The sequence below is a fragment of the Diadema antillarum genome, unplaced genomic scaffold (genome assembly GCF_040938485.1).
Source record: "Diadema antillarum isolate AM-2024a unplaced genomic scaffold, OU_Dant_1.0 seq00002073_RagTag, whole genome shotgun sequence".
In the NCBI taxonomy this organism is placed as follows: Eukaryota; Metazoa; Echinodermata; class Echinoidea; order Diadematoida; family Diadematidae; genus Diadema; species Diadema antillarum.
The window spans coordinates 14,804-40,820 of NW_027272720.1; the positions used below are offsets into that span (position 1 = coordinate 14,804).

General features: G+C 36.9%; 2 protein-coding genes across 3 annotated transcripts in view; one reads left to right on the plus strand and one right to left on the minus strand.

Annotated features, from left to right (window-relative positions):
• The first annotated feature begins 1,270 nt into the window (after positions 1–1,270).
• On the plus strand, positions 1,271–2,319 carry LOC139713830 (uncharacterized). Its single transcript, XM_071625535.1, has 2 exons — positions 1,271–1,332; positions 1,920–2,319. The coding sequence occupies exons 1-2, from the start codon at positions 1,274–1,276 to the stop codon at positions 2,278–2,280; spliced, it is 420 nt and encodes a 139-aa protein (XP_071481636.1). The 5' UTR covers positions 1,271–1,273; the 3' UTR covers positions 2,281–2,319.
• A 1,309-nt stretch (positions 2,320–3,628) lies between these two features.
• LOC139713832 (neuronal acetylcholine receptor subunit alpha-6-like) overlaps positions 3,629–26,017 on the minus strand; it is a 28,009-nt gene continuing 5,620 nt past the window's right edge. For both annotated transcript variants that reach the window (XM_071625539.1, XM_071625538.1), the window contains exons 2-8: positions 19,022–19,109; positions 17,118–17,233; positions 16,354–16,398; positions 15,056–15,165; positions 10,382–10,514; positions 6,597–7,082; positions 3,629–6,358 (exon numbers count right to left, since the gene is read on the minus strand). In XM_071625539.1, coding sequence (XP_071481640.1) covers positions 6,239–6,358; positions 6,597–7,082; positions 10,382–10,514; positions 15,056–15,165; positions 16,354–16,398; positions 17,118–17,233; positions 19,022–19,082 — 1,071 coding nt within the window. In that variant the 5' untranslated portion in view covers positions 19,083–19,109 and the 3' untranslated portion in view covers positions 3,629–6,238. The remainder of the gene's footprint in view (positions 6,359–6,596; positions 7,083–10,381; positions 10,515–15,055; positions 15,166–16,353; positions 16,399–17,117; positions 17,234–19,021; positions 19,110–26,017) is intronic.

Below are 26,017 nucleotides of genomic sequence, written 5' to 3' on the forward strand. Positions count from 1 at the left end.
AAAATTCGTCAGGGGCACTCCGCCCTCCCTCAGCTATTCTCGATCTATTGCTACTATAATATAGATAGCTAATACAGTACATAACTTTATGCAAGGTCGACGGAACGGGGGAGGGGGCATTTGCCCCATTTCAAAAAAAAAGGAAACTCCCCTTTTTAAGTTAAAAAAGTGCTCATTTCTAAGTGCCCTATTTGGCCATTGAGCCTTCCCCCCCCAAAAAAAAAAAAAAAAAAAAAAATCGTTCCTCCACCCTTTGCTATACCAGCAGTTAATTTCACTAAGATAGTGTGAGAAAAGCTCAGAATACGTAATTATATGCCTGGTGACAGGACATATGCTCCGGCATTGATATCTTTCTGAAAGTAGAATTACCATCATGGGTCTGATTGGGCTTTTGGTTCTTGTAAGAAAGGCAGGGTGAGGATTAGGATTAGGGTCACCGTGGGTGTTATGATTTGGGTTAGGGTTTATGTAAGCTTCAACATTAGCATTTCGAGCTTGAACATCAATATGTCATGGAACCAATATGCCTACACGTACTTATAAAAATGATTTATTTCATTTCCACCACCACCAGAAAAAAAAAATACAATGAAACACTCGTATACACAGATAGGACTATAGAATGCAGTCCCCTCATACAGAAAAAAAAATATAACTGCAAAAAAAAAAAAATACAAATACAAAAATTGACGCAGTATACTGTATCACAAGGGGCATCCGGCAGTCTAGAGACCAAGAGAACCCTTTGTATTGCATGGACCATGGTCGTGTTGGTCGGCTTGAAAGTATTACCTCGTTGAGAATAAAGTAATTTTTTTATATTTTCATTTTCTTTACCACTCACAATAAGAGATTGCTAGCAACTTAAATTTTTGAGTTGTTTCCTTCTCTCATCTCCGACCCCCTCGTCTTTTTGCTGAAAGGCAATACGTGTTTGAGCGCTTGTTGTATACGTGTTCACGTGTCCACCACTACTGCGCTGCCCGGACCGATGCTTGTTTTTGCCCGGACAAAGATGGCGCGCGGCCTCTTCATCTCGGCACACGAGCACTGCGTACGCGCCACACGCAGTCCGCGCTCTAGTATATTATTAGTATACATCTCTATGATCTAGACCTATTTGGAAAATCATGCATTATGGCGGAGGCATACCAGTCGCCAAAGCGACATTTCTAGTTCTTCTTAATCTGACAGTAAAACCAGATGAAATTTGTAATTGAGTCTGAGGAATTCTTTCTTCTTTTTGCTTCGACAGGAAGAAGAACCTGCGATGCGAGTGTACAAGTCTGTCGTCACGATGAACTGCATCCAGTATACCTCTAGTGTATGGTGAGTCAACATTTCACAGTGATTTGGTCACATGACTGATAGTCCCTTTGTCACATGACTAGTGAGTGGATGGCACACACTGTACATGCCTCAACTGCACCATACCATTTTCTTTGGTAGATAAACAAAAAATTAGCCTATATTCAGTCTTAATGACTACTAGAAAAATGAACTGTTTCACTATTTTCTGATCAAAACAATATTATTCTTTTAAAGCTTATATTTGTTGGTGAAGACTCTGATGATCATATTATTTTACAGTGCAACATACAAACATGCTTTATGTAGCTATGTTTTAGGGGACAAAGGAATGATACAGAAAATTAGAAATGACGAGGTGCACAGTTTGGAGTCGGGAGCAAAACTTTTTTACCTTCTTTCTTATTTTACGTCAAAGTGTAATGAAACCTCTCCCATTGTCTTTGTCTGAATTTACTGGATTTATCAAAGCTTACTTGAGCATGATATGGTATTGAACCTAGCCCTAATTCTGCTTTCTTTGCCATTAATTTAAGTAATTAAAGGGTCAAACAATCCTCTTCCATCAAGAATTCAGGCCACAATGTCTCACATGTCGCCCTCTATAGGGAGAAGAGCAAGAAGAATGCAGAGCAGGCTGCTGCGGCAGTGTGTGCCATGGAACTAGGACTGTCCCTGGAGTGCCCAGTGAAGTCCGACAGCCTCGCCGAGCCGAAGGAGACCAGTGGAATTTGCGAGAGGGCGCTCTCCACTGGCACCGATCCCACGAGAGGAGAGTCATTCCGTGACGGCAGAAATGAACGATCCAATGGAGGAGCGGGGGAGGTTGGGAACAAGGAAAACACTCTGAATGTAGTGTTGGCCGGAAACTCTTCACAAGATTTAGAGTGTGGAGACTCACTGCAAAAGCCGGTGACAGAAATAGCCAAAACAGACAAATTTGAGGGACAGAGTGCAGAACAGAGGTGACATGCCGTGCAGTGGCACACACTCACCTTTTCTCATGGAATTATTTAATTCTATAGCATATAACCTTTTATTATACATGTGTGAAGCAACTATTTTTATAGTATTATAACTTGTAGCATGTCTTCTTGCAAAATGTTGTAACTTGATTACATTTTCCCTATCAAGATATCACATTTTTTGTGCGTTTCTGACAAGCGCTGTTGCTGACATTTGGCTGTCATATTAGTTAGAAAGCTCAAAAACTTTATTTGAATGTTACCAATAATTTTTTTCAAGCAAGGAACTTGGGGAAATGTTCCGTACCTCAACCACTGAGGAAGATGCTTAGTCTAAGATATGAACATGAAGTAGGCGAGGCAGACTAGGCATTGATTAGATAGGCCCTGCGAAAGCTGTCACAACCAATTTTATGAGTCTTTGCATACACACTTTTGATAGAATCTGTGATGCAATAGATGAATGCTTTGGTAGGTTCACATCAGTATACATTAAGTATACATGTATATACAGGTGTGTGTTGAGGTGGTCTAGAAGAACTACAGTCATGTTAGGATTGTAATGAGGTGTGACATTTTACTTGCTTATGACTCCTTGTTAAATTCAACGAATGCTTTCATTTCCTCCAGTGAAGTACCCTTCACAGACACATCCACAACACAATATGTAAATCATCCATAGAACCTGTCTTATATGAACTGTAATGTACTATTACTTACTAAGTTTGGTTTTGGGGGTTTGTTTTGTGTTTTTTAATAGAAGAAGAGTAGAGTGAGCTCCAAGGTATAGTGGGCAAAGCTTTGGATTTGTTGGGTTTGGAGTTCAAATCCTGCATGGTGCATTCATCTTTTCACTCTCAAGTGCAATTTCATCATTGAATTTTGAATAATCATAATTTTTAAACCAAATTACTGTGATTCTAAGTGTGATTTTGTCACCATTCCCATACTGGGACTTTTAAAAATCAAAATTTGCGTATTACAATATTCCAGAAGACAGACAAACACATAGGAGCATACACTGTATAACCTTTACCTTTTGTTATCAGAGATTCCTTTTTAATAAACACGCTGTTTGTTCTAAGAAGTGAACAAAATGTGTGTAAATGTGATGTCCTTTTAGTATCATCATGCAAACATTACTATAAACTACTAAAGGCTTGATGCTTTTTGTATTCATTGATGGAACTTTGAACTCGGCAGAAAACAGTAATCATAATATCAATCATTACTGTAATTCTGCTTGCAATTAAATCATGAAATTACATAATCAGCATTTTCATTTATTATGTTCGGTCACAAATGAAGAAAGACACTAGTTGAGGTTCATTTGGATGAAATATTCACTTTATTCACAGCAATTCCAGCCAACCAAGATAAGGCACATTATTCCTGAAAGCAGTATACACCAGAACTCTCTTTACACCTGCCACAGGTGGCGCTATGCATCAAAACACACAAACAACCTTGAGTGATTAACATTGACTGGCTTATATCACAAATCATCATACTAAATGTAATGATAGCAAGTTCTGAAGTATGTATGCCATATCTCTTATTGCTTACATGCTTAAAAATTAATGGATGCAGATTATAATCATACTTACTGTCTAAATAAGAAAAAAAGGAGATAGATATCAAATCATCAAATACACTGTACTCTATATGCAATTATAGAACCATATTTTTACCCTTTTTTCAATGTTTTTCAAAAAGAACTACATAATTATGAACCACATAATTATGAACCACATAATTATCAGGTTAGTGAATATGTAAATTGGTGCATCAAATGCATTACTTGATAGGTTCACATTGACTGATAACTGTTCCTGTATGCCAAGTTTTGACTGTTGAATCTTTACTGTATATGTAATATTAATGTACACTGTATTTGTATTTATAAATGATTGTGTAAACATATGGTGCTAGAAAAGACTTTGATATGTACTTTTGAACTGTTAGGTGATGGCATCATGTAGGACTGGTATGTTGGTGGATAAAAATTAGTGTACAGCAATTAGACACTGCTTTAAATCAACCAAGAATTGCAAACGCAGTCAAAGCAAACAGTAAATAAAATGAAAATATTACAATAATTTCTTTGAAAACCACTGAGATGCATTTTTTTCTTTGACAATATGGAAAGATTGAATACTGTAGCAATTTTACCACAATCACTATCCATAGAATCCTGAATGCACACATAATGTGTGCGTCTAAAACAGGTATGACTTGCACAATCTGTGTAGTGGAAAGACACTACATATGTACACTGTACCATATTTTGAACTGAGCAATGTGATAGTTTTGCATGTTCACACTTCTTCAAACAAAAGTAGCATCAACAGGTGACTCCCATTATGTCCTTGGGACTTGCAATTTTCTTTCGTTGTATTGAAATTCATTACATAATCTAAGGAAATTTTGCCTCAAACTTAATACATGTAATGATGATTTTGGTACCTGAATTCTTACTTTGTTTTTAAAAAATTATTTTATGCACTACAGTTTTGTTCATTGTAATGGGAGCACCCTGTATCTCTACTGACAGTTCTGTACAGTGCACTCCCGTTATAATGAAATGCTCGGGACGGGCAGTTTTCTTTCGTTATAACCGAACAAATACAATATAATCAAAACAAGGAAACCACGCATATATCATATTCTGTTTGTTGAATACTCATCTTACACTGTGCAGCTATGTGAAACGGGATGGTACACTGTACCTTTTAAATTTCGCTTGGATATTACATTGAAGAGAGCATAAAATTGACAGAAACTGTCCGTGACACACAGAGCGAACACACCGTGATGTGAAGCGTTTGCCCATGCTTGTTCCGCTACGTATTTTCGAAAGCGATCCACATTTCGTTATAATGGATCACATTTCTTCTTTTTTTCTTTGTCCGTGGGGCTCGGAAAAGACTTTGTTATAACGAATATTTCTCTATAACCGTGTTCGTTAGAAGCGAATTTTGTACCATAGACATTAATGGCGATAATTTTGGGACCAGAAGTTTTACTTCGTTATAACCGTGTTCGTTGTAACGGGAGTGCACTGTATTGAGATGAGAGAAGGTAGCCTGACAAAGATGGAATAAATACATTGATAAAATGAGCATATATCTTGAAGTAATAGTAGTACAAGATGTTTAATGTTTGATGTCAGATATTTCTACTACATAGTACTTTGTCTCGTTTCTTATCTTTATGTCACTGTGTGTGCGTGTTTGCTTTTGTCAAATTATCAGTCATAAGTTCACAGAGATACGCACCATGCAGGTCTACATGTTCGCTTGAATCTACAGTCAATTCTGAATATGAATAATGATATAAGTGGCCCATTAGGAAGCACTGTGTGCTATACACACACTCTATAATAATATACATGTACTCACAGGCTCCCACAGTCCCTTTCAAAGGACTAGGCTATGAGCTAAAGTGTCATGTCAAAGGTCAGGGGGGCATTTCATGAAGCATATTGTCAAGATTTATTTATTTTTTTCCTATTGACAAACTGATATAGGCCACTGAATTCCTTGTACGGTATCTGATTGGCTGAGAGCAATTTTGTCAGCAAATGTATCAGCCCTAAGTGCTTCATGAAGTGCCCCCAGGCACACCCGGTACTGTAAGGAAACTCAAACCAGGGACCTCAATGTTGAAAACATGTGGCTTATCCACAGATGAGACAAAACAGCTCTCACTATTTTATTGATTGCTGGTACATAACATCTTACCTATATATACCTATAGGAAACACAGCGTGACCCATGCACTTACTTTTATGCATAGAATATTTATGTGTCAATGGAGAAACTAATCTAAATTGGCTAATTACACACATCATAATAAATGTTAGTAATGCATAGTGAAATGGAAGATAGCTCGTACACACAATGGAAGAATCAGACACAAGATACACCTGTAAACTCCCACGGTATCATCATGGCATAAGCTCAGGAAAAGAGGGCGCCCGTGATTATCGCCAGAAGGATCGTGGAGATGAACAGGAGGCCAAGATTGATGATCAGGAAGAATCGACGTCGATCCTGGTTGGCTGGAGCCTCCTGTATATCCTGTCAAAGACAACAATGTCGGAAGAAAAACAATGTTGTGTTAATTTTACATATCAGACATGCATAATTTGTGTGTATGTGTGATTTGCACAACATGTAAGAATTATTCATAGAGCGTGTATGAAACAGTTTTGAGATCAATTGCATAATACATATACTGCTTTTGTCAATGCAGAGGCATGAAAAATTATGGTCTACTGGTATACATTACGGTATGCCAATGCGAGAGACAACCCACCTTTGATGGCAAAGGACTGTCCCGCCGATAGAAGCTGAACAGCACTGCGTTGATTAGCGTGATGATGGCAGTGAGAACCATGCTCGCCAGTAGATACCGACCGAGCCGAGTGGTCATGTACGCTGGCACCTCGCTGCTCAGCGCCATTGCCTGGACGACCAGGGCGATGAACACGATCCCGCCGAAGATGACTCTTTCCCCCGATCCCTCGGGCCTCAGGATGAAGACGACAAGGATCAGCCAGGCAGTGATGACGGCTGGTCCGATGAGGGAGCTCGAGTTCTTGCGGGCGATCACGACGGTGCCTTTGATCTGATCGTAAGATTCTGCACAGCACGGATACTTTTTACGATTCAGTTCGAGCTTGTAGTCGATCACATCCCAGTTTTTATTGTCGAGGATCTCGTCGAAGCCAGCCAACTTGTCAACTATGAGCGCGATGTTTTCAGTGTGGTGTGCCCACGAGCCCCATATTAGCTCACATGTCTGCAAATAAATACATAATAATGTACTGTAAACGATTCAGAGAGATACAAACCCTCGTAGAAAAACGTCACGACATCCTCAAAAACAAAACAAACAAAGCAAAGCAAAGCAAAAATCAAAACAAAACAAACGCTTGGTGTAAATAGCTGCAAGTGAGTATAACACCCATTTAAGTACGGAAATTGAATGCACTTAGGTTATGATAGAAAACCCATTTTCACGACAGCTGAGAATTTTGCCCTAAACATTCAAAGGAAGCGATAGGTTTGCAGGGTCAAAGCAAAGGGTCTAGGCTGCTGAATGAAAGCTTTTATGTTCATGAAATAAAATGTAAATACATGTAGCTTGTTAATAAAGTCCTATAAAACTCTAAGAACTTTATACTTCTTACAGTGTCGACTCCTACTACCTTGGTAAACTTTTCAGCTGCATCTGATGGAATTGACAGTGAGTTATGCAACAAAATCATTCCTTTTTCAATACAAATAAATTTGACCAAAAGATTAGATGCATGGAATTAGGAAAATCTTCATGGAAACTTCACATACAAAGGCAATAAATAAGACATTGTGCTGCAGACGCAAATTGATAATAATCAAAGAAAAAGTGAAAACAAATTGAATATAGGTCCGCAAAAACTCACTGTTCGTTTGTTTGTTTATTTGTTTGTTTGTTAGGACAGACTTGCAACAGCAATTGATAATTCTGTGCTGTTCCATCTCTGATGTTGTTGGATTGTATTGTGAATATAGAAAAGAGCGACTGCGGAGGTTATGACATGCTAGTTTAAGTATTCAGATGAGTCAATTGGGGGAAAAGATATTGAGGAATTTGAGAATTGGAGAACGCAGCTCGATGACAAATGTTGGTTTTGTTGAAATTCAAATGTGATTGGTCTCTTTCCTTGATACTTTAATCCCAAAATGTAGAAACAAATCTTTAAAAAAATAGTGAAAAGATGTGATACTTAAAGAACTGTGGAAAGTTTAATGGAAGCTACACATAAACAATACAATTGAAATGACGAAACGGAATTGTATTTTCTTTTTCTATAATATATAGTAAATAGAATATGATTGAAAGATGACAATTCCAAACCCCGATAATATTTCATCAAAATTGAATTACTGCGGAGAATGCAATACTGTACCTAATTCGAAAAAAAAAAAAATACTTTGCAATTAGTTTGATTTCTTTTTTTTAATTCTTTTAATTGTTTAGTATGAGTATGAGTACTAACAAAACACGTGGTCATGTTTTCAACTGTGGCATTATGTCACTTATCTTCTGGTATTTTAGATATTTTGTGTTCATCCATGTTTTCGCATATTTAGATTATCATTGCAACATGTCACATGCTTACTGATCATGTCATTATTGTTGTAATCCAATTGCTAATTTTCAGTAGTATTTTTTCATCTTCTATACCATGCGCTATTAATGTTTCGTTGCGATGCACATGTCAAAAGAAAAGAAAAAAAAAACAAACGGCAAATTTCTTGAGGTCATCTTCCTACATTTTTTAAATGGGCGCGCATTCGACAAGAATTTGAGAATTGATTTATTTATTGTTGCCACACTTTCAAGCTATGCTGAAGTGTCAACCCCTGTAATACTATGAAACATTCTGTGACAGAAAATATAATTCAAGAACTTGTATCATATCAGAATGATTTGTATCACAAAATCAAAACAAGGAAAAGCAGAAATTACGCGGTGCGTAATATATGTCCCCACCGGAAGTAGCATTTTGTAGCAAAATGTACAATATAGGTCAAAAATAAAGGTCAAAGGTCAAAGAAGTCAAAGGTCAAAATTCTGTGTAGAAGTTTTGAAGCCCTCACCTAGTGCCATCACATAAAGCAAACGGAATCGAAATCGGGTTAGAAATGGCGAAGGAGTAGCATTTTGTAGCCAATGTACAATAAAATGTAGGTCAAAAATCAAGGTCAAAGGTCAAAGAAGTCAAAGGTCAAAATTCTGTGTAGAAGTTTTGAAGCCCTCACCTAGTGCCATCACATAAAGCAAACGGAATCGAAATCGGGTTAGAAATGGCGAAGGAGTAGCATTTTGTAGCAAAATGTACAATACAGGTCAAAAATCAAGGTCAAAGGTCAAAGAAGTCAAAGGTCAAAATTCTGTGTAGAAGTTTTGAAGCCCTCACGTAGTGCCATCACATAAAGCAAACGGAATCGAAATCGGGTTAGAAATGGCGAAGGAGTAGCATGTTTTGTAGCAAAAATGTACATTATAGGTCAAAAATCGAAAGGTCAAAGGTCAAAGAAGTCAAATGTCAAAATTCTGTGTAGAAGTTTTGAAGCCCTCACCTAGTGCCATCACATAAAGCAAACGGAATCGAAATCAGGTTAGAAATGGCGAAGGAGTAGCATTTTGTAGCAAAATGTACAATACAGGTCAAAAATAAAGGTCAAAGGTCAAAGAAGTCAAAGGTCAAAATTCTGTGTAGAAGTTTTGAAACCCTCACGTAGTGACATCACATAAAGCAAACGGAATCGAAATCGGGTTAGAAATGGTGAAGGAGTAGCATTTTGTAGCAAAATGTACAATACAGGTAAAAAATCAAGGTCAAAGGTCAAAGAAGTCAAAGGTCAAAATTCTGTGTAGAAGTTTTGAAGCCCTCACGTAGTGCCATCACATAAAGCAAACGGAATCGAAATCGGGTTAGAAATGGCGAAGGAGTAGCATTTTGTAGCAAAATGTACATTATAGGTCAAAGGTCAAGGTCAAAGGTCACAACTGAAATTCTGTCTAGAAGCTTCAAAGCTCCCATGTAGGGCTATCATATAAAGCAAACAGAATAAAAATTGGCTCATAAATGACAGAGAAGTAGCAAATTGAACATTTTGATCACACACGGGCCCACACACGGACACACGGACACACACACGGACACACACACGTACGGAGCCCGTTTCATAGTCCCCTGCTCGAACTCGTTCGGCGGGGACAATGGACCATAAGTTTCATATTTTGTATAATATATATATATATTTTTTTTTTTTTTTTTTTTTGGGGGGGGGGGGGGGGGGGGTAAAATCATTGTCATAAGAAAGTTCCAGAAACGTTAAGTTAAATTAAATTAAATCAAATCAAATCAAAATGGCATTTGAAAGTGGAATTACATCTGTATTAGAGTCAAGCAAGAGGGTCAGGTCTGGTGACTTTGTCCGATCCCTATACCGTGTTATTCTTTAAGTGATTTTAAAATCACTATACATTTTTATCTTTGAAAGACCCAAATGTGTTCCCGCGTTGAAAGGGTCGATACATGTATTCACCTGTTCGTCGTATGGATACCTGGAGACATCCATGGCACACTGGGCTTTGATATTATGTGGCTGGATGTAGTGGATTGTTCCATCAGCGTACACCGTGGCTAGGATATCGGTCACACTCTGTGTCGTCTCTACACTGTTATCCGGGGGAGGAAAAGAGAAAAGACACAGTTTATAGTCTCAATAGCCATGTGCAAGTGGATTATACATATATAATACATGTATATATAAATAATAAATATATACACTGTATATATATATATATATATATATATATATATATATATATATATATATATATATCAATATCAAGGCTTGACACAAACTCTTCTCTGGTAGCCCATTCGGCCCATTAAAATCTGTCAATTTAACATTTTTGTATAACAATTGTGATATATAAGGAAGGAGAAATCGGTGCGTAGCTTTGACATCATTATTCCTCTTACTGTTCCTCCTTCTCGGAAATGCACAAGAGCTGAAAAATTGGGAATCGAACCCGGGTCTTTGGCATGGAACGCCAACGCCTTAAACTGCTCGGCCACGGAGACGTCATAGCGGTTCAGGCAGACCCAAGCTCGAATACTAGTACCCGATGGACCAACCTTTCAACCCTTTATGCGCATGTTCCTTTTTTGGGGCAGAGAGTTATAACTCTAATTAATTCAGGAGAAGTCAAAAAGCTGTTGTAGAGGTGATTTCTTTCTCGCACTAGATATATAGGCCTATATATATATATATAGACTGATTGATTGATCGATTGCAAAACAGTGTCTCTCTCACTCGAGAAAGGGTAATTTGTATTCATGTTATCAATAAGTCCTTAAAGTTTTTGTAGAAATCGGAGTACATCAATGAAAATTTGGGAATTAAATTGGACACATAAGAACAGTTTTGAACTGAATAGATTTAGAGAGTATAATTGATTGGGAGCTCTGTGATTTAGAAGTTGACCAGCTCTGAATTTGTTTGATACAAAACATTTTAATAATTCTAATTTCTCTCTTTCCCTCAAAAAGGCCCTATCCGCTTACAAGAAGCATGTTACTCTGTAAACAGGCATGCACTTTATACCAACAACTTGTCTAAATTAAAATATATAATAAGTAAAAACAAAAAATCGGTAGAAAAGTGAAAATTGGTAATCTTGTGTGTACAAACCCAAAGGAAAGCTGCTCAACGATAATCGACAAAGACTTCTTAGTTTATCTGATTCCCTAAACTTGTTTACACTTCATATCTTCTCTCCTTTTCTTTTCTTTTTTTTTTGGGGGGGGGGGAGGGGGGATTCTATATCCCGAAATTTTTGCTGATCTCCTGTAATCTTTTTGTTTAAATACATGTAAATATAATATTAGAATGGGATTTCTTAACGAACGACTTTTTAACATATTCTTCGCTGAAATACGAATTATCCATCTAAAAGAGCACCGTTGACTGATCCAAATGGCGGGGAAACGCCTCTCTCTTTTTGCTAGTTGCCATCTGTCAAAATCATATTAAGTCTATACGCTATGACCATAAGGCCCACCCTATACCACATGAGATGGAACGATCCGTAAGAAAAGGACAGCGGATAAGTGCAATGTATAACCATGCACATTGTTTCATGTTTTGTGACCCCACGCAAGGAACCATTTTTTCAGTATGACGCGCTCACAATTTTTCTTGCAATATCTGATCAGACGTAGAGCACTGAAAATTATGGTGAAATATTTCAAAGAGGCTCCGTATGACAACCATGTCATGAAACAAATCTCCTTTACAAAATCTTGCTATGTTGGTGAGGTGTATTAAGCGAGAGATTATCTTCTTCAGTTTTATGATAACGAAGGCATTTAGCAGAGTACACCAACCGACAAACTCACAAAGGCTTAAACTAATATAGTCACAGGCCACAGGGAAGTCAGAAATCTTCCATCATTTTTATCCCTCGTCTATTTCAGGCGTTACTGAGCAAAGATGACTTTATTTCACAACATTCTACATATTACAGTTTTAAAAAAAAAATCTCAGTTTGGACTTTATAGCAAGCAATGTGATCAGAAAAGCTGTTTAAGAAATTCTAAACGTTGCATACCAGATCTCAATGTTCCCTCTTATGACGCATTATACGGCTCAGTTCCTTTCGCAATGTACATGTGTATAGTGATATACAGGGTGTTTAATGATGAATTATTGGCATACATACAAACAAGACATATACAATTCCTATACAAAAAAGAGAATTGTATCTTTACGTTGGTCTCTTTCTGATGTGCAAAACGCCAAAAACTAGGGGAATTCATAAATAGCAAGTAGAAAAGGCAGAGTAACGATTCCATATGAAATGTAAAGCCCGCCGCTCATAATATACGACTCACGACTATACGACTGATAAACTTTGGATCCGAAATAGACGTGAATAAGAGAGACGAGTTCATCCATGCGATGTTTAACTCATAAGTGGTATTATATGGATCATTTCAACGAATAATACCGCAGTACACACCTGAGATCAAGAGGATGTTATGGATAGATTAGATATATAACAATTAATAGAAAAGGAGGAACGAAATAAGTATTTACAGGCAGCAATTGCTTGACATCAGTGGTGACAATGAATGGGTAAAGTAGGACCTACTAGAATAGGAGGAGTAAAGTCATACTTCGTACCATTCCACAACCCGGTAACCTCGAGTGTGTTCGCTCTTTTTTGACCTTTCCATTCATCCGGGGTTGACAAAAGGATCCCTTTTTATTCGTATGTTGACAGTGGGTTGTTTGCTTTGTGTTTGCCCATCATATGAACTCAAAAATGAGAAGAGAGGTTCCCCGTCTTCTCTTCTTCACGGGAAAGAAATAAATCAGGACGGAAGAGATGCCTGTAAGAGGGAAACTGTTTTTCTTTTTTTTTACGATACTAAATTCCTTACTCTTTGAATTGTTCTGTTTGTTCTATTCAATCGTCCAGTCTGTATATAATATGATAATACAGTAATACATGGTGTGAGGATCCCGACAAAAGCGTGTCCTCGTTTGTAACCGTGTATAGGTATCCATGTCACACGTACTCTCAGGAATTCGAATATACAATGTTCGATTCCTCATTCTCATCGTATTAGTTTCTCAGGAATTTGCTAACACGATGCTTCTCTCTATTTCTGGCATGTTGAATTATCATCCCCTGCATATGTCTGACCAATTCTGGCCAATAACAATCGATTAACGTCTTCTGTCTGAACACCACTGGTGCTACACGCTGAAGCAATAGTGATGTTTTGCTAAGGATCGATGACATCGGTTATTTTCATGAAGATTGTAGAAAAAAAAGTAAAGCCCTTCGAAAGTATACGTGGGAACAATTGACGGTATGATTCATCTTCCTCTTGGTCGCCATAGGATGGTTGTGCTGATTTTATGAGTACCATGAGACTTCTAATTCTACATGCTTCACCTATCTCGCTATATTATTTTTATGGAAATGGACTCTTCATAGGTTTGATGTTTAGACTTATTAGAAACAACAGAAGAAAAAGGGGGAACACCGCTTCATCAGTTGGTAAGACTGAGTGTATTTGGAAATGAAGATTCAAACATAGCAAGCTATAACAGAAGGACTGAGGATTTTCTCGCCAATGATGACTTCGGGTACGCAATACCTTGCCTATAGTGCAGCGTTCTTTTATATACTATTATGGGAAGTGGATAAATCATAAGACCCGGGTCCCGTTTCATAAAACTTTCTATCAGTGATAACAGCCACATTTCAGTGACAAATCTGCTCTTAGCCAATCAGATGCAAGGATTTCAGTAGTTTATAACAACTATGACAACTTGTCACTGATAACAAGTTTTATGAAACGGGGCCCGGTAAGTTATGAACGATATTGACTGCCCCCTTTATTGATCCTAGTCCGCGCCAACTAGTTATTCTCAGGCCTTTGAAGAGCGTGCATTCCTTTTGAAATTATTATGTTCGGTATAGACCGCCGATTGTACAAACTGCATACTTTTCTCTGTGTGCAAAGCAGCATCATACATTAACAATGACACACTTATTGCAATACATTGTCGTTCTGTACCACATCGAAAGACACTGTTTGCGCTCAATTGAAATTGATATACTTTGTATTTCCGTGTCTTTCAATCTGGCGCACCTTTATTGCTTGTTACAGGGACAGAAGCATGGTACACTATTTTCCTGCATGCCCCACCTGTATTCTGAAGGGCTCGATCCTTCCTCAAATTCTTTCTCAAACTTCCGCCTTCTGTGTGGCAAAGTGGTGCTGTGTTCCCATCCATGTAAAAGTTCACGGATGGGATATTTCTGGCTTTACCAGTCGTAACTTAAGATAGACTAATGTTACCTCAGAATTAGCCTTCACTACCATTTCACCAGTCTATCTCAGTCAACGAAAAAAGAAAGAATGCTCATATTTTGTTTGATTCCATGTTGCATGTCTGTTCTGTATAACAGAGGGAAATCGCCTCTCCCCAGTCTGTAATCATCCTTCATAATGATAAATTGGGTAACATGCTATAATTCTGCATGATGTCATATTCATACGTTTGCAAAAAGTAAACAAGCAAATAAAAAAGCGAAGAAAGTGTGCTTATAATGGTTCAACACAACTACAAAAAAAAAACAACAACAACAACGTGATGTGATCAAGAACCAATTATATCTATCTTCTATACCTGTTGTACAAAACGACATCAGGCTTCCACAAACTAGAGATGGGAATCCTCAACACGTCCACGTTGCTGTAGTCTTCCGGATTCCACACCAGGCGGGAGTCGCTCCACATCTGGAATCATCATTAGCGTCGTGAAAAAAAAAAAAAACAGATGGAAATTTGGAGTACAATACTTGCAGGGGGAAAATATTTTTGTTATGATCATCTGGCTGTCTTCAGCATGCAGCAATATTGCATAGGATCTCTATTTTGTTACTGGGGATATATAAAGACTGTATGAATTATCATGTGCGAAGATATATCATTATGTGATATACATAAAAGATATGTTATTCATAATGATCAACATTCCATGTGTTTATAGATTAGATAGATGGATAGATAGATAGATAGATAGATAGATAGATAGATATAGATTGATAGATAGATGGATAGATATAGATATAGATAGATAGAAAAAAAAGATTGATAGAAGTTTTACGTAATATATTGTATGAATGATCATAGACTTAAATAGGGGGGGGGGGGGATTGTCTATAGGTTGGCTGTATCAAGTTTTTCATACCATAATCTATGCTATACGACTTTTCTGCATACTTCGGTATGCCGTTATTCTCTCTCTCTCTCTCTCTCCAATGCAGCTCATGACTCTCATCGAATACAATCAACCAGTAGCACACAGACACATACATTTTGAAGCCCCAGGCAGAGACTCTAACTCTCCCTCTTTCGACAGGAGATCTCCCGTCGAAAGCCCATTTTTGCAAAATCTCCTGTTCTCCCGCATGAGAGTTAATTTCTCCCGCTTGAAATAATTTCTAATACTTTGTGTCATCGTATAGTTAAAAATAAGCCTTAGATAGCACGAGAAAGCATCTAGAACATGTAGAACCCTAGAGCTGGACCCCGGCCACAAGGAACTTCGCGCACACCAAGTTGGAGTCTCCCTTTTGCTAGGGGTTTCAGGCGGGAGAACCTCCAGATCAGAAGGTGCTTGGGGTTGGAGTCTCTGCCCAGGTGCACATTGCCACTATAGTGTAATTTAATGCCCTGCAGGAAAAACGAGTACAGATAGAGGGCCATCACGCGAGAAACAACAAGAGACTCACTGCTTGACTTTCTTTGTTCTTGAAAGACAGTAGTAAAAATATCCCAAGGGTCTTGTAGTAAGACTACTATTGAAGGTACGAAGAGAGCTACCGAAAAAAAAACAATGAAGAATCTTGGAACGTCAACATTTTCCAATAAAATTATTGTTTGGTTTGTTGTTGTTGGGTTTTTTTTTCTTTTTTGACTCACCAACGTCTCCCACACATCAATTTCAATTCTGCCTTTGAACAGTTCCTGCAAAATCAAGAAAAGGAAAAAAAAAAACAATCAGGTTAATTTCTGAATTGTAAGCGCAATTACACGTAAAAAACTAAAACAAAACATACGTTTATAAAGATAACAAAACAGTCTACCAAATCAGTTATATTAAGACCACAACTCTATAGTACAGAACACTAAATAAACTCGATATCTGCTCAACAAACAACAACAACGAAACTCTGAGAAATTTTTTCCGTTTTTCGACAAAACATAACACACCACAAAAAAATGACAAAATGATATTTGTTTATTTGCTTAATCGTTGTAAACTCTTTGTCTTTCGCAATGTGCCGTTTACAAATTTTTTTTAGTCACAGAAAAGAGAGTGAAGTGTATGCTATGTTCTGTCGAAAATGAAAATTAATCTAAAGGGAATTGAAATGAACTGTTGATTATTCACCCTAAAGTTTCCAATAAACTAATGGAGACTCAGGGAGGTATGCAGGACTATTATGAAGCTCAGGTTATTCGTTATATTGAAAACATTATTTCTCAGTGCTCTCGAATGTTTTGAAATGCAGCGCCACGTTCATTCTCGAGTAATGATCGCATTACATCAGGCAACTGATAACAACCTTTTGGATTTATGCAAAGTAGACATAATATTGACATGATAGGATCTATGACCATAATAATGATGATGATAATGATGATAATAATATCATGTTCTTCAATCAAATGAAAATACTCACAACATCTGCGATGGCTCGGAGTGTCGGTGAAAACGAAACGTTGTGCACTTTGTCAAAGTGCGGAATGAGATCCTTGTCATAGTTACCAAAGAGGTCATCCATCAGCCGCTTGTGGTCTGTAGGAATGAAACATCAAGAAGGGGGGAAATCAGATGACGGGGCGGGGACAATTACTTGAGATCAATCATCATTTTCAAAAGGCTCCCATTTCACGAATATCTTACTCGCAGCGACAATTTTGTCACAATGATGACAGTATGCATCGAAAAATGTTGTCATTTGAAGACTACACATTTCTATCGAGAACACAGAAGCGAGCTCCTCCCCGCGAGTGATTACTGTAGTATATAAAGACTTAACATGAAGACAATACTAACTTATCTTATGAACAAGGTTTGATTTCTAAATCTGCTATTCAAAGTAGCTTGTCAAGGTATTAAGTGAATTTTTTTCAGGTTCTTTTACAGAAATGGCATAAAAATATGCTCTATTCTTTTTATAGCATGTGATTCTTCTGCAAATGTAATAACAGATCCTGTTTTATGTTACTTTTCCAATGAGGTACATTTTATCATTTGATTGCAATCTAGTTTAAATTAAGTATTTTTTTCTACAGTAAGTCCCTTTAAGAAGTAATCATTTGAGTTCAGATTGGTATCCGGACTCTTGAGTGTTCTCAAAAATATTTTTCTTCAAAACACATTTATCCGTTCAATCGCATTATGTGTTTAATCAAAGAGTATCTCATCCTTTATATAACAATGTCCCTTCAAAGTCACAAAAATTTTTAACCACATTTCAACTAATTCTGAACAACAAATCGAAGTGAAAGGATCTATGAATGATATTCAGCGTTGTATTACTATAGGATGCTAAAAGTCTAAAACTTAAGCTTGAACCTAAAAGATATAACCCCAGCATCTTACCCAAACGTAATTTCCTGGAAAAAACAACAACAAAAACCCCGATGTTATTTTGACTGAAAGGCATTTTTTTTTTCAGAATTAAACTTAAAGAAGACCAGCTGTCGCTTTGGCCAATCGTCGTCATTTCTTCGAGATTCTTTCTTGATTTTACCCAAATAATCCCTAAGTGACTTCCATTTTCTACCAGATTACCAATGAGAGAGCACAAAAACAAAACCCACTGTGTTCTCCTGATCAGCATTGAAAGAAACAAGACAAAAGCTGTGTGGGGGGATCGAAAAAGAAGAAAAAAGATGAATACCTATCCCATTTGTTTGCTTCAAAATGTCTACTATTTTCAACTTTGAAACCCCCCCCCCCAAAAAAAAAAAAAAAGAAAAAGAAAAAAAAAGTCCTAGCTACGTGTCTGGACTTACATATTGACATGGACGCAGTAATTCTCTCTCCACTGCAGGCGACATGTTATTTCCCCTTGAGTGCTTTGCTTGTAATAACACTTCAGCACTTCCGGCCATCTTTTTTCCCCATTGTCTTCGTTTGTCAGTGTGTTTATTCTACTGTGTGATATGCAAACGCGACATGACGAGTGTATCTTTCAAGCTGAAATGAATTCTCTGGATCAAAGGTCCATTTGCACCAGCAAGTTTGACTGTCTCCCTTTCTCACACAATAGTAACACACGAAAACGTGTGTAAGAATATTTCAAAACTCTAGGTGGACAAGAAAATACGAGTATGATACAATGTTCAGTGGCCGCTATAAAATCATGAGCACTGAGCATACGAAAGAATTCCTTACAGAGAACACTGCATCATTATACCAATATGCTTCTAATCTCCCAAAACTACACAGAAACTATAAGGACAATTCTACAGTTGGACAAGACTACAATTATTGCCAAAGGAGGGAACAAAGTATAGGCCTAGAAGATATATAAAATCTCGAAAGGAGAATGGTGGAGGATTATTAAATACAAACCTTGGCAGGTGGCGCCACTCAAGAGAGCCAAACCAATAGCAACAGCACACAAAGACATCATCTTGATGGAATGTGTTTGATGTCACGTCTGAAAAAAAAATCGAAATATAACAAGGATAAGATGATTGAACAACTGCCCATTGCAACTGAGTTAGAAAAAAAAAGCAAAACATGATGTCAAGCAAGCACTGCTGGTATAAGAAGAAGATAAACATAAAACAGTAGAAACCAAAAGACAACAAAAAAGGCTCCTTATCGAGGTTTTTTTTTTTCAGATAAAAAAGAGGAGTATGGTTAAAACAGAAATGAAAGAAATTCCGAAAGCCTGACAATGCTGATAATCAAAACGATGGTATGAATACGGATCACCAGCTGTACTATATCATCATCAGTGTTACTTCATCATTACTATTGCGCCATCAATTCTTTCGTTTGTCATCGTTTGCACTGTTCTCTTTAACTTATTAAAAGACAAATTCACAGTAATATAATGCATGTCTTGAGTGAATGATCAGCAGTATTACTAGAGCACTTCAGTGACAATGATCCCTTTACAAGTTATCAATTTGTAAAGTTTATAACACATTACTTTTGATATATTATGCCAGTGACATCCACATCACATACTGATAGACAAATCCTATGTGCAGACTTGATACGAGTCATTTAGTGATGAAATTCGCAACTTATTTAGCAAAATTAATCGAGGAAAAAATGTCATGCGGTATACATCAAGCATGAGTGTTTGGAAGTCAAATCGACTTCTTCATATCTACACATGTTGTTTTTTTTTTTGTCAGTGACTGTTGAAAGTATAAACATTTTAGTACTGCTTAACTTAACCTCACGTGTGGAGTCGGTCGTTGACAGGATTTGAAACAAAAACAAAAATAATGTCTTTTCCTTACTTCTCCCAACATGTGCAGTCTAACATATTATTATATAAAATGTGGTTTCCAGCAGTGCAATTACAGCTAGTTGACAAGCAATTCCTTCTGCCGAGAGGGACAAAGTGGGTCAAACATCTTGCTAAGCGATCATGAGAACCCCGGGCTTCTTAAAAAGGGAATTATAGTCAAATATCACTTACAGTGTGGATTGAGCGAATGCAGCAATATCAAAAGAACACACAGGCGAAGTTTGAGGGAAATTGCATGATAGGTTCAAAAGTTATTAATGTTTAGAGATTTGGTGCCACCACTAGAAGACTACTGTTCGTGACGTCACAGCAGGAAAACGAAAAAAAAAAGTTCAACATGATTATAATGTATATATATATATATATATATATATATATACACTTTAAAGCACAAAGAGCACTTGACTTGTCTCTTGCAGAACGCAGAAGGAATAACATTTCCCTTAAGTTAGAAGCATAAGTCGAAGGAATGTGTACTTTTCAATGAAAAAACAACAATTGTTTGGGTGCCATTCCCTCTTTCATAAAGTATGAGGCCTACCAATTGTACCCCCACTGCTCCCGCTGCATGGTATGGGTATATATCCGTGGGTGTAATTCTATAACCTCTATACCAAAGTCGAATCTTCCGACTATTCCATAGTTTTCTTTTTGTTGTTTTATTAGGTGATCCGAGTATCCTTCGGATCACCTTCTGTATCTGTACGGATTCTTTCTTCTTCTTTGTTTCTTTATTTCTCCGCAAAAGTTGTGCAGAGGTTAGCTCAGAAAGTCCGCTGCCTATCAATTTCAAAATTATACCATGTATGCATCATGTCCCAAAGACGACAAATCTAATGTATCATTGTGATCAGTGGACCGTGACGTCACTATGACGTCATTATATGAAAACACATTCTCAATCATATCTCATTAATGGAATGAAATTTTTCAATGAAATTTACGTCACATATATTTCAAATTATGCGCATTCTACTCATGTTCTCAAAATTCATATATTCTCTTAAAACGTGCGCGTACGCGCGCGTTGAAATATTTGTATGCTCCAATCGAGCTCAAAATTTTTTTGCACACGTTTCAGACCATTTGGAGCATTTTTTGAAAAATTGAAAAAATCGGACGGACGCGTACGCGCGCGCGCATATACGCACGCACAGCTCATGTGCAATTGAAATTTCCAGTTTTTTCACTTTGATCGGATGTCTTAAATGTTAAGGAATATTTATACCAAGTTTCAAATCAATCCGACTCAATATGACGTCATACGGGCCCGTCAAAGTTGAAATTCCGCGCGCGCGTCAATGGCGATATACAGTGCAACTATGCCAAAAAACTGCCAATTTTAAATCCGATTTTACTCGTCAGGATGGACGGTGACCCCCCATTTTCTGTACATATTTTGAAAGCTGATGAGTTGTACATGTCATTTCATGGGGTGGCAATGCTGACAAAATGATTAAAAGATATCAAATTTCTTAATAAAGTAAAAAAAGTAAATTTTCAAAATGACGTCATCAAATTTCAAGTTCATTCGAGCATATCTCACTAGTCCTTTGTCAATTTTCACCCAGATTTCAGTATGATGTAGCTTATTTAATGTTCTTTCAAACATAAAATTACAATATTTTGATTGGATAACGGTATCACCTCGTAAAAATGGATTAAAAGTAATCTTGTCAAATTTGACCAGTTTACGTGTTATCTCTATGGGAGTGCAGTTTTTCTGGAAATGAAAATTGACATGACTATCTTTATCGAGCACTAGCTCACTTAAGCTTCGGTAAATTTCTCCCAGATTTTAATATGTTGTAGCTGAGACTTTACGCTACCGTAAGTGTGCCCTTTGTTTTTTCATACGATGTCAGAATCACGTCAAAAAATTGGGTTGAAATTCAGGCTTATCTTCGATGTATTGAGATATTTCTTTCTTTCTGCAACTTTCTTTGCAATAACTCAAGAAAAACGGCCTCTATCACTTCTATATTTTGCACATGTTTAGTTCATGTCACGTAAATTATTTCATAAAATAACAACTACTTGATCGGACACCATCTTGGGTATGTAAATTAGGGTCAAAGGTCATAAGTGTTTCACCCTGTATCTTAGTGAATACATGTCCTATCTTTCCCATATTTTGCATACGCAAAGACCATGTTACAAGGATCATTTCACAAAATAATCACTTTTTACTCAGATGCCATCTTGTCTGTACAATTTGAGGTCAAAGGTCATATGTACTTCTTTTTGTATCTTCGTTATGACGTGTTATCTCTATGGGAGGGAATTTTCTTTAATGTGAAAATTGACATGATTGTCTTTATCGAGCACTAGCTCACTTACCCTTCGGTGAATTTCTCCCAGATTTTAATATGTTGTAGCTGAGACTTTGCGCTATCGTTTTATTTCCTTTGTTTTTTCATACGATGTCGGGATGACGATAAAAAATTGGTTGAAATTAAAGCTTATCTTCTATGTATTGAGATATTTCTTTCTTTCTGCAACTTTCTTTGCAATAACTCAAGAAAAACACGCCCTATCACCCCCATATTTTGCACATGTTTAGTTCATGTCTCGTACATTATTTCATAAAATAACAACTACTAGATCGGACAACATCTTGGGTATGTAAATTAGGGTCAAAGGTCATAAATGTTTCATCTTGTATCTTAGTGAATACCTGTCCTATCTTTCCCATATTTTTCACACGTATCGACGATGTCGCAAGAATCATTTCACAAAATAACCACTATTTCATCAGATGCAATCTTGGGAGTGCAAAGGTGGGTCAAAGGTCATATGTATTCATTGCTGTATCTTCGTTATTCAGTGTATACAGAATTTGGTACCAAAGATGGCAGATATGACTCCCTTTTCTAAATGAGAATGCAAACATCACACGGACAATGTCTCTAAACAGAGATGAAACTTGTATGGTCATGCCTATTGCGATCAGGACTCGAATCATTGATAAAAAAAATCGGATCACCTTAATTTGTCAGTGATGACAAATTACAATCTCTAGTTTTTCATTCCATCTGACATCTAAACGTCACGATATCAGAACCAAGCCACAAAGCGTTGTTTATGTTTTCTTCTTCTCTTTTTTGCCTTTATATACCCTGCATGCACAGTAATATACTGAAGTGTCCTGTTAGAGGGATGGTTGTGGTGATGAGGATTAAAGTTTCAAAGTTTTTGCCACATACTATAAGAAGCCATTTATGAAATGTTGCAGAGCATGCCATTCTATAAAAAGAATTCAAAGTTTATTTGATGAAATTCGGTATTTGACTGGCTGATGTATCCAAAAACAAAGTAAAACGAAGCGCTCCTATAATAAAAATATGTAGTCACCTTTTAGTAAGATCGCCTCGTATATCTCAGCCAATTCGCAACCAAATTTCACCAAATAAACGTTGAATTCCTCTTTGAATTACATGCTCTTTTCTATTTTCGTAACAGGTTTCTCATTATCTCATAAAAAGGTTAGAAACCTGAAGCCAGGTCTCAACTAAAACTTTACCACCCCTTTAAAATCTAAACGCAGGCACGGAGGTGACCTCTCCGATGCAGGGATGAATGACGCTGATGTAGGTCACGAGTAAGGATGGGGTAATGCGAGAATGTAAGGTCGTAAGGTCATGGTATTCCCACCGACTTGAAATTCAATGCGAGTGCTGCAAACTGTCATTCCCACGGGTTCATATCTATAATCTGTGACACAGTTTGGGCATATAACCATATGAACATAATCTACATGTTTGTTACATTTCTAAAACGTCTTTATCAATTATTCTGAATATTAAAAAAAAAATCAATCTTAGTATAATCAAGTAATCAAACAAGTCAAAATAACTCTTTCCAAGTTAGAATCAGGTGATGTGGTAAAAAGAGGTCAATTTCATAATAGCATTTTGTAGTCTCGGCTTGTTACAAAGAAGCAACAACAATAACAACAAAGATAAACAGGTTAAGCTCTCAGATGCGTTGCATTGGGTGCTGTTCGTTATTCCGAAGGTTCGTTATTCCGAAGATTCGTTAATCCGAAACACACAAATTTCCTATACCTAGAGGTTCGTTAATCCGAAAATGAAATAGGGTTCGCTATTCCGAAAATTCGTTTATCCGAAATTGAAATAGGGTTCGTTATTCCGAAAGTTCATTAATCCGAAAGATAAGTGATATGGTCCGTAACGAACCTTCGGAACAACGAGCCTTGTTTCATTTTCGGATGAACAAACCTTCGGAATAACGGACCTTATTTCATTTTCGGATTAATGAACCTTCGGAATAACAAACGTCACCACATTTTCGGATTAACGAACCTTCGGAATAACGAATCTTCGGAATAAACGACGGACTAAAGAACCTTCGAACTAAAGAACCTACGGACTAAAGAACCTTCGGAATAGCGAACCTTCGGAATAACGAGCTGTAACCGTTGCATAAGATGGATATTGCATGGAATTTGAATGTAAACAGTATTTCAGCCACAATGGAAAACTCAATTGCGATACCACCACCAAGGATACCACAGAAACACGGGGTTGTCGTTCGATTGTCTGCTTGTATGAATGTATGTGTGTTTGGTTGGGTTTTAATTTCTTTTATTTTTTATTATTATTATTATTTTTTTTTTTTTTGGAGGGGGGGGGGGGGGGTCAAAGAGATTGCATAGAATTGTTGAACAATGTTCCCAGCCTGGAAAATGCGACCTGCTTGGTCACTGGTGCAATCCGTGTCTGTATAAATATTGTGTAAATATGGGTTCTGAAAGTTAATGAGGATTGAATATAAGCGCTAACTGATTAAAAACAAAAGCTAATTGATTAAAAAAGGTAAAATGCCTTTGTGGCGGGACTTACCATGCTCAATATTATGTTAGACACCAGCATGACTAACTATTCAGACTAACTATTAGCATGTTCAATTCAATTTCAATTCAATCACTTTATATGTGTACTTGTATGTAGATAACACTATTACATGTTGATAGATCGAAATGGGGTTGATCAAAGAGAAGTATGACGATAGAGACGAGTAATCATGATAGAAGATCAGAATGATGATGTAAGGTTGCCAAATTTATGTTAAAAACGAAGAAGAAAAAGAAGAAGAAGAAAAACAAACAAACTTACACTGTGACCGAGTATACAATGTATATATACTATAAAAGCATTAAAACTTTTTGATCAGTAAGACACGTAACATGTACAACTATTATTTGGTGCCTGCCGTCAAGCTTGCCCTATGCTAATGATGCAGAGAGCGATGCAAATCTGCAACGTGTTGACAAAATGTTTGATTGGACAATAACATACCACAGATAAGACATCACGACTGTTCAGTGTCTGCAAAATTTATATGCACTCAATGTTGATAGATCTCTCGATAGGATGTACACTGTTATGCAAACATATGCTGCAGAAGCATGCAAAGAACACGGATCTGCAAGAAATGGGAGTCGTTATCAAACATACTTATCTCCTTTCCAAATTTCGCTGTTAATGTGCTCGCGATAAAGAAGGTGTAAGCCAATTTCGTGGTTATTGTTCGTTCCAAAGGTTCGTCAATCCCAAGGTTCGCTATTTTTAATTCAATTCAAATTTATTTTTCATTTTCGTCAAATAAGCAGAGAAATTATATACATTGTGTAAGCAGAACTATTATTTGTAATGATTGCAAAAACGTAAAGTAACAAAGTACTTACGATTATGAGTAACAAACTGAAGAAAACATAAATGTATCTATACACTGTTGGTCATAAAGGTGGAATATTTCTTTTTCTCAAATTTTAACGACATATCTATTACAATGTGATTGAAAAATAATATGTTTGATGTATGTCAATCACTTAACTTTGTTATCATGCCGCTTACACACATTCATGGTGATTTTCAACAAGTAAATCATTATAAACTATGGGCATGAAAGAACATTGATAACATTACAAAAGAAACTTCATCAAGAATAATTATTTGATTTAAACGTCATTCAATTTTCCATATGACTTTTTTTGTGTGATTCCATTGACAAGTTCACATCAAATTTAAATCATTGTTCTTAAGATTTCACTA

Excerpts from the sequence above, each read along its gene's own strand:
- LOC139713830 (XM_071625535.1), top strand. The coding sequence starts at position 1,274 with ATGCGAGTGTACAAGTCTGTCGTCACGATGAACTGCATCCAGTATACC. Across the intron at positions 1,333-1,919 it reads CAGTATACCTCTAGTGTATG|GGAGAAGAGCAAGAAGAATG; the intron begins GTGAGTCAACAT and ends CGCCCTCTATAG.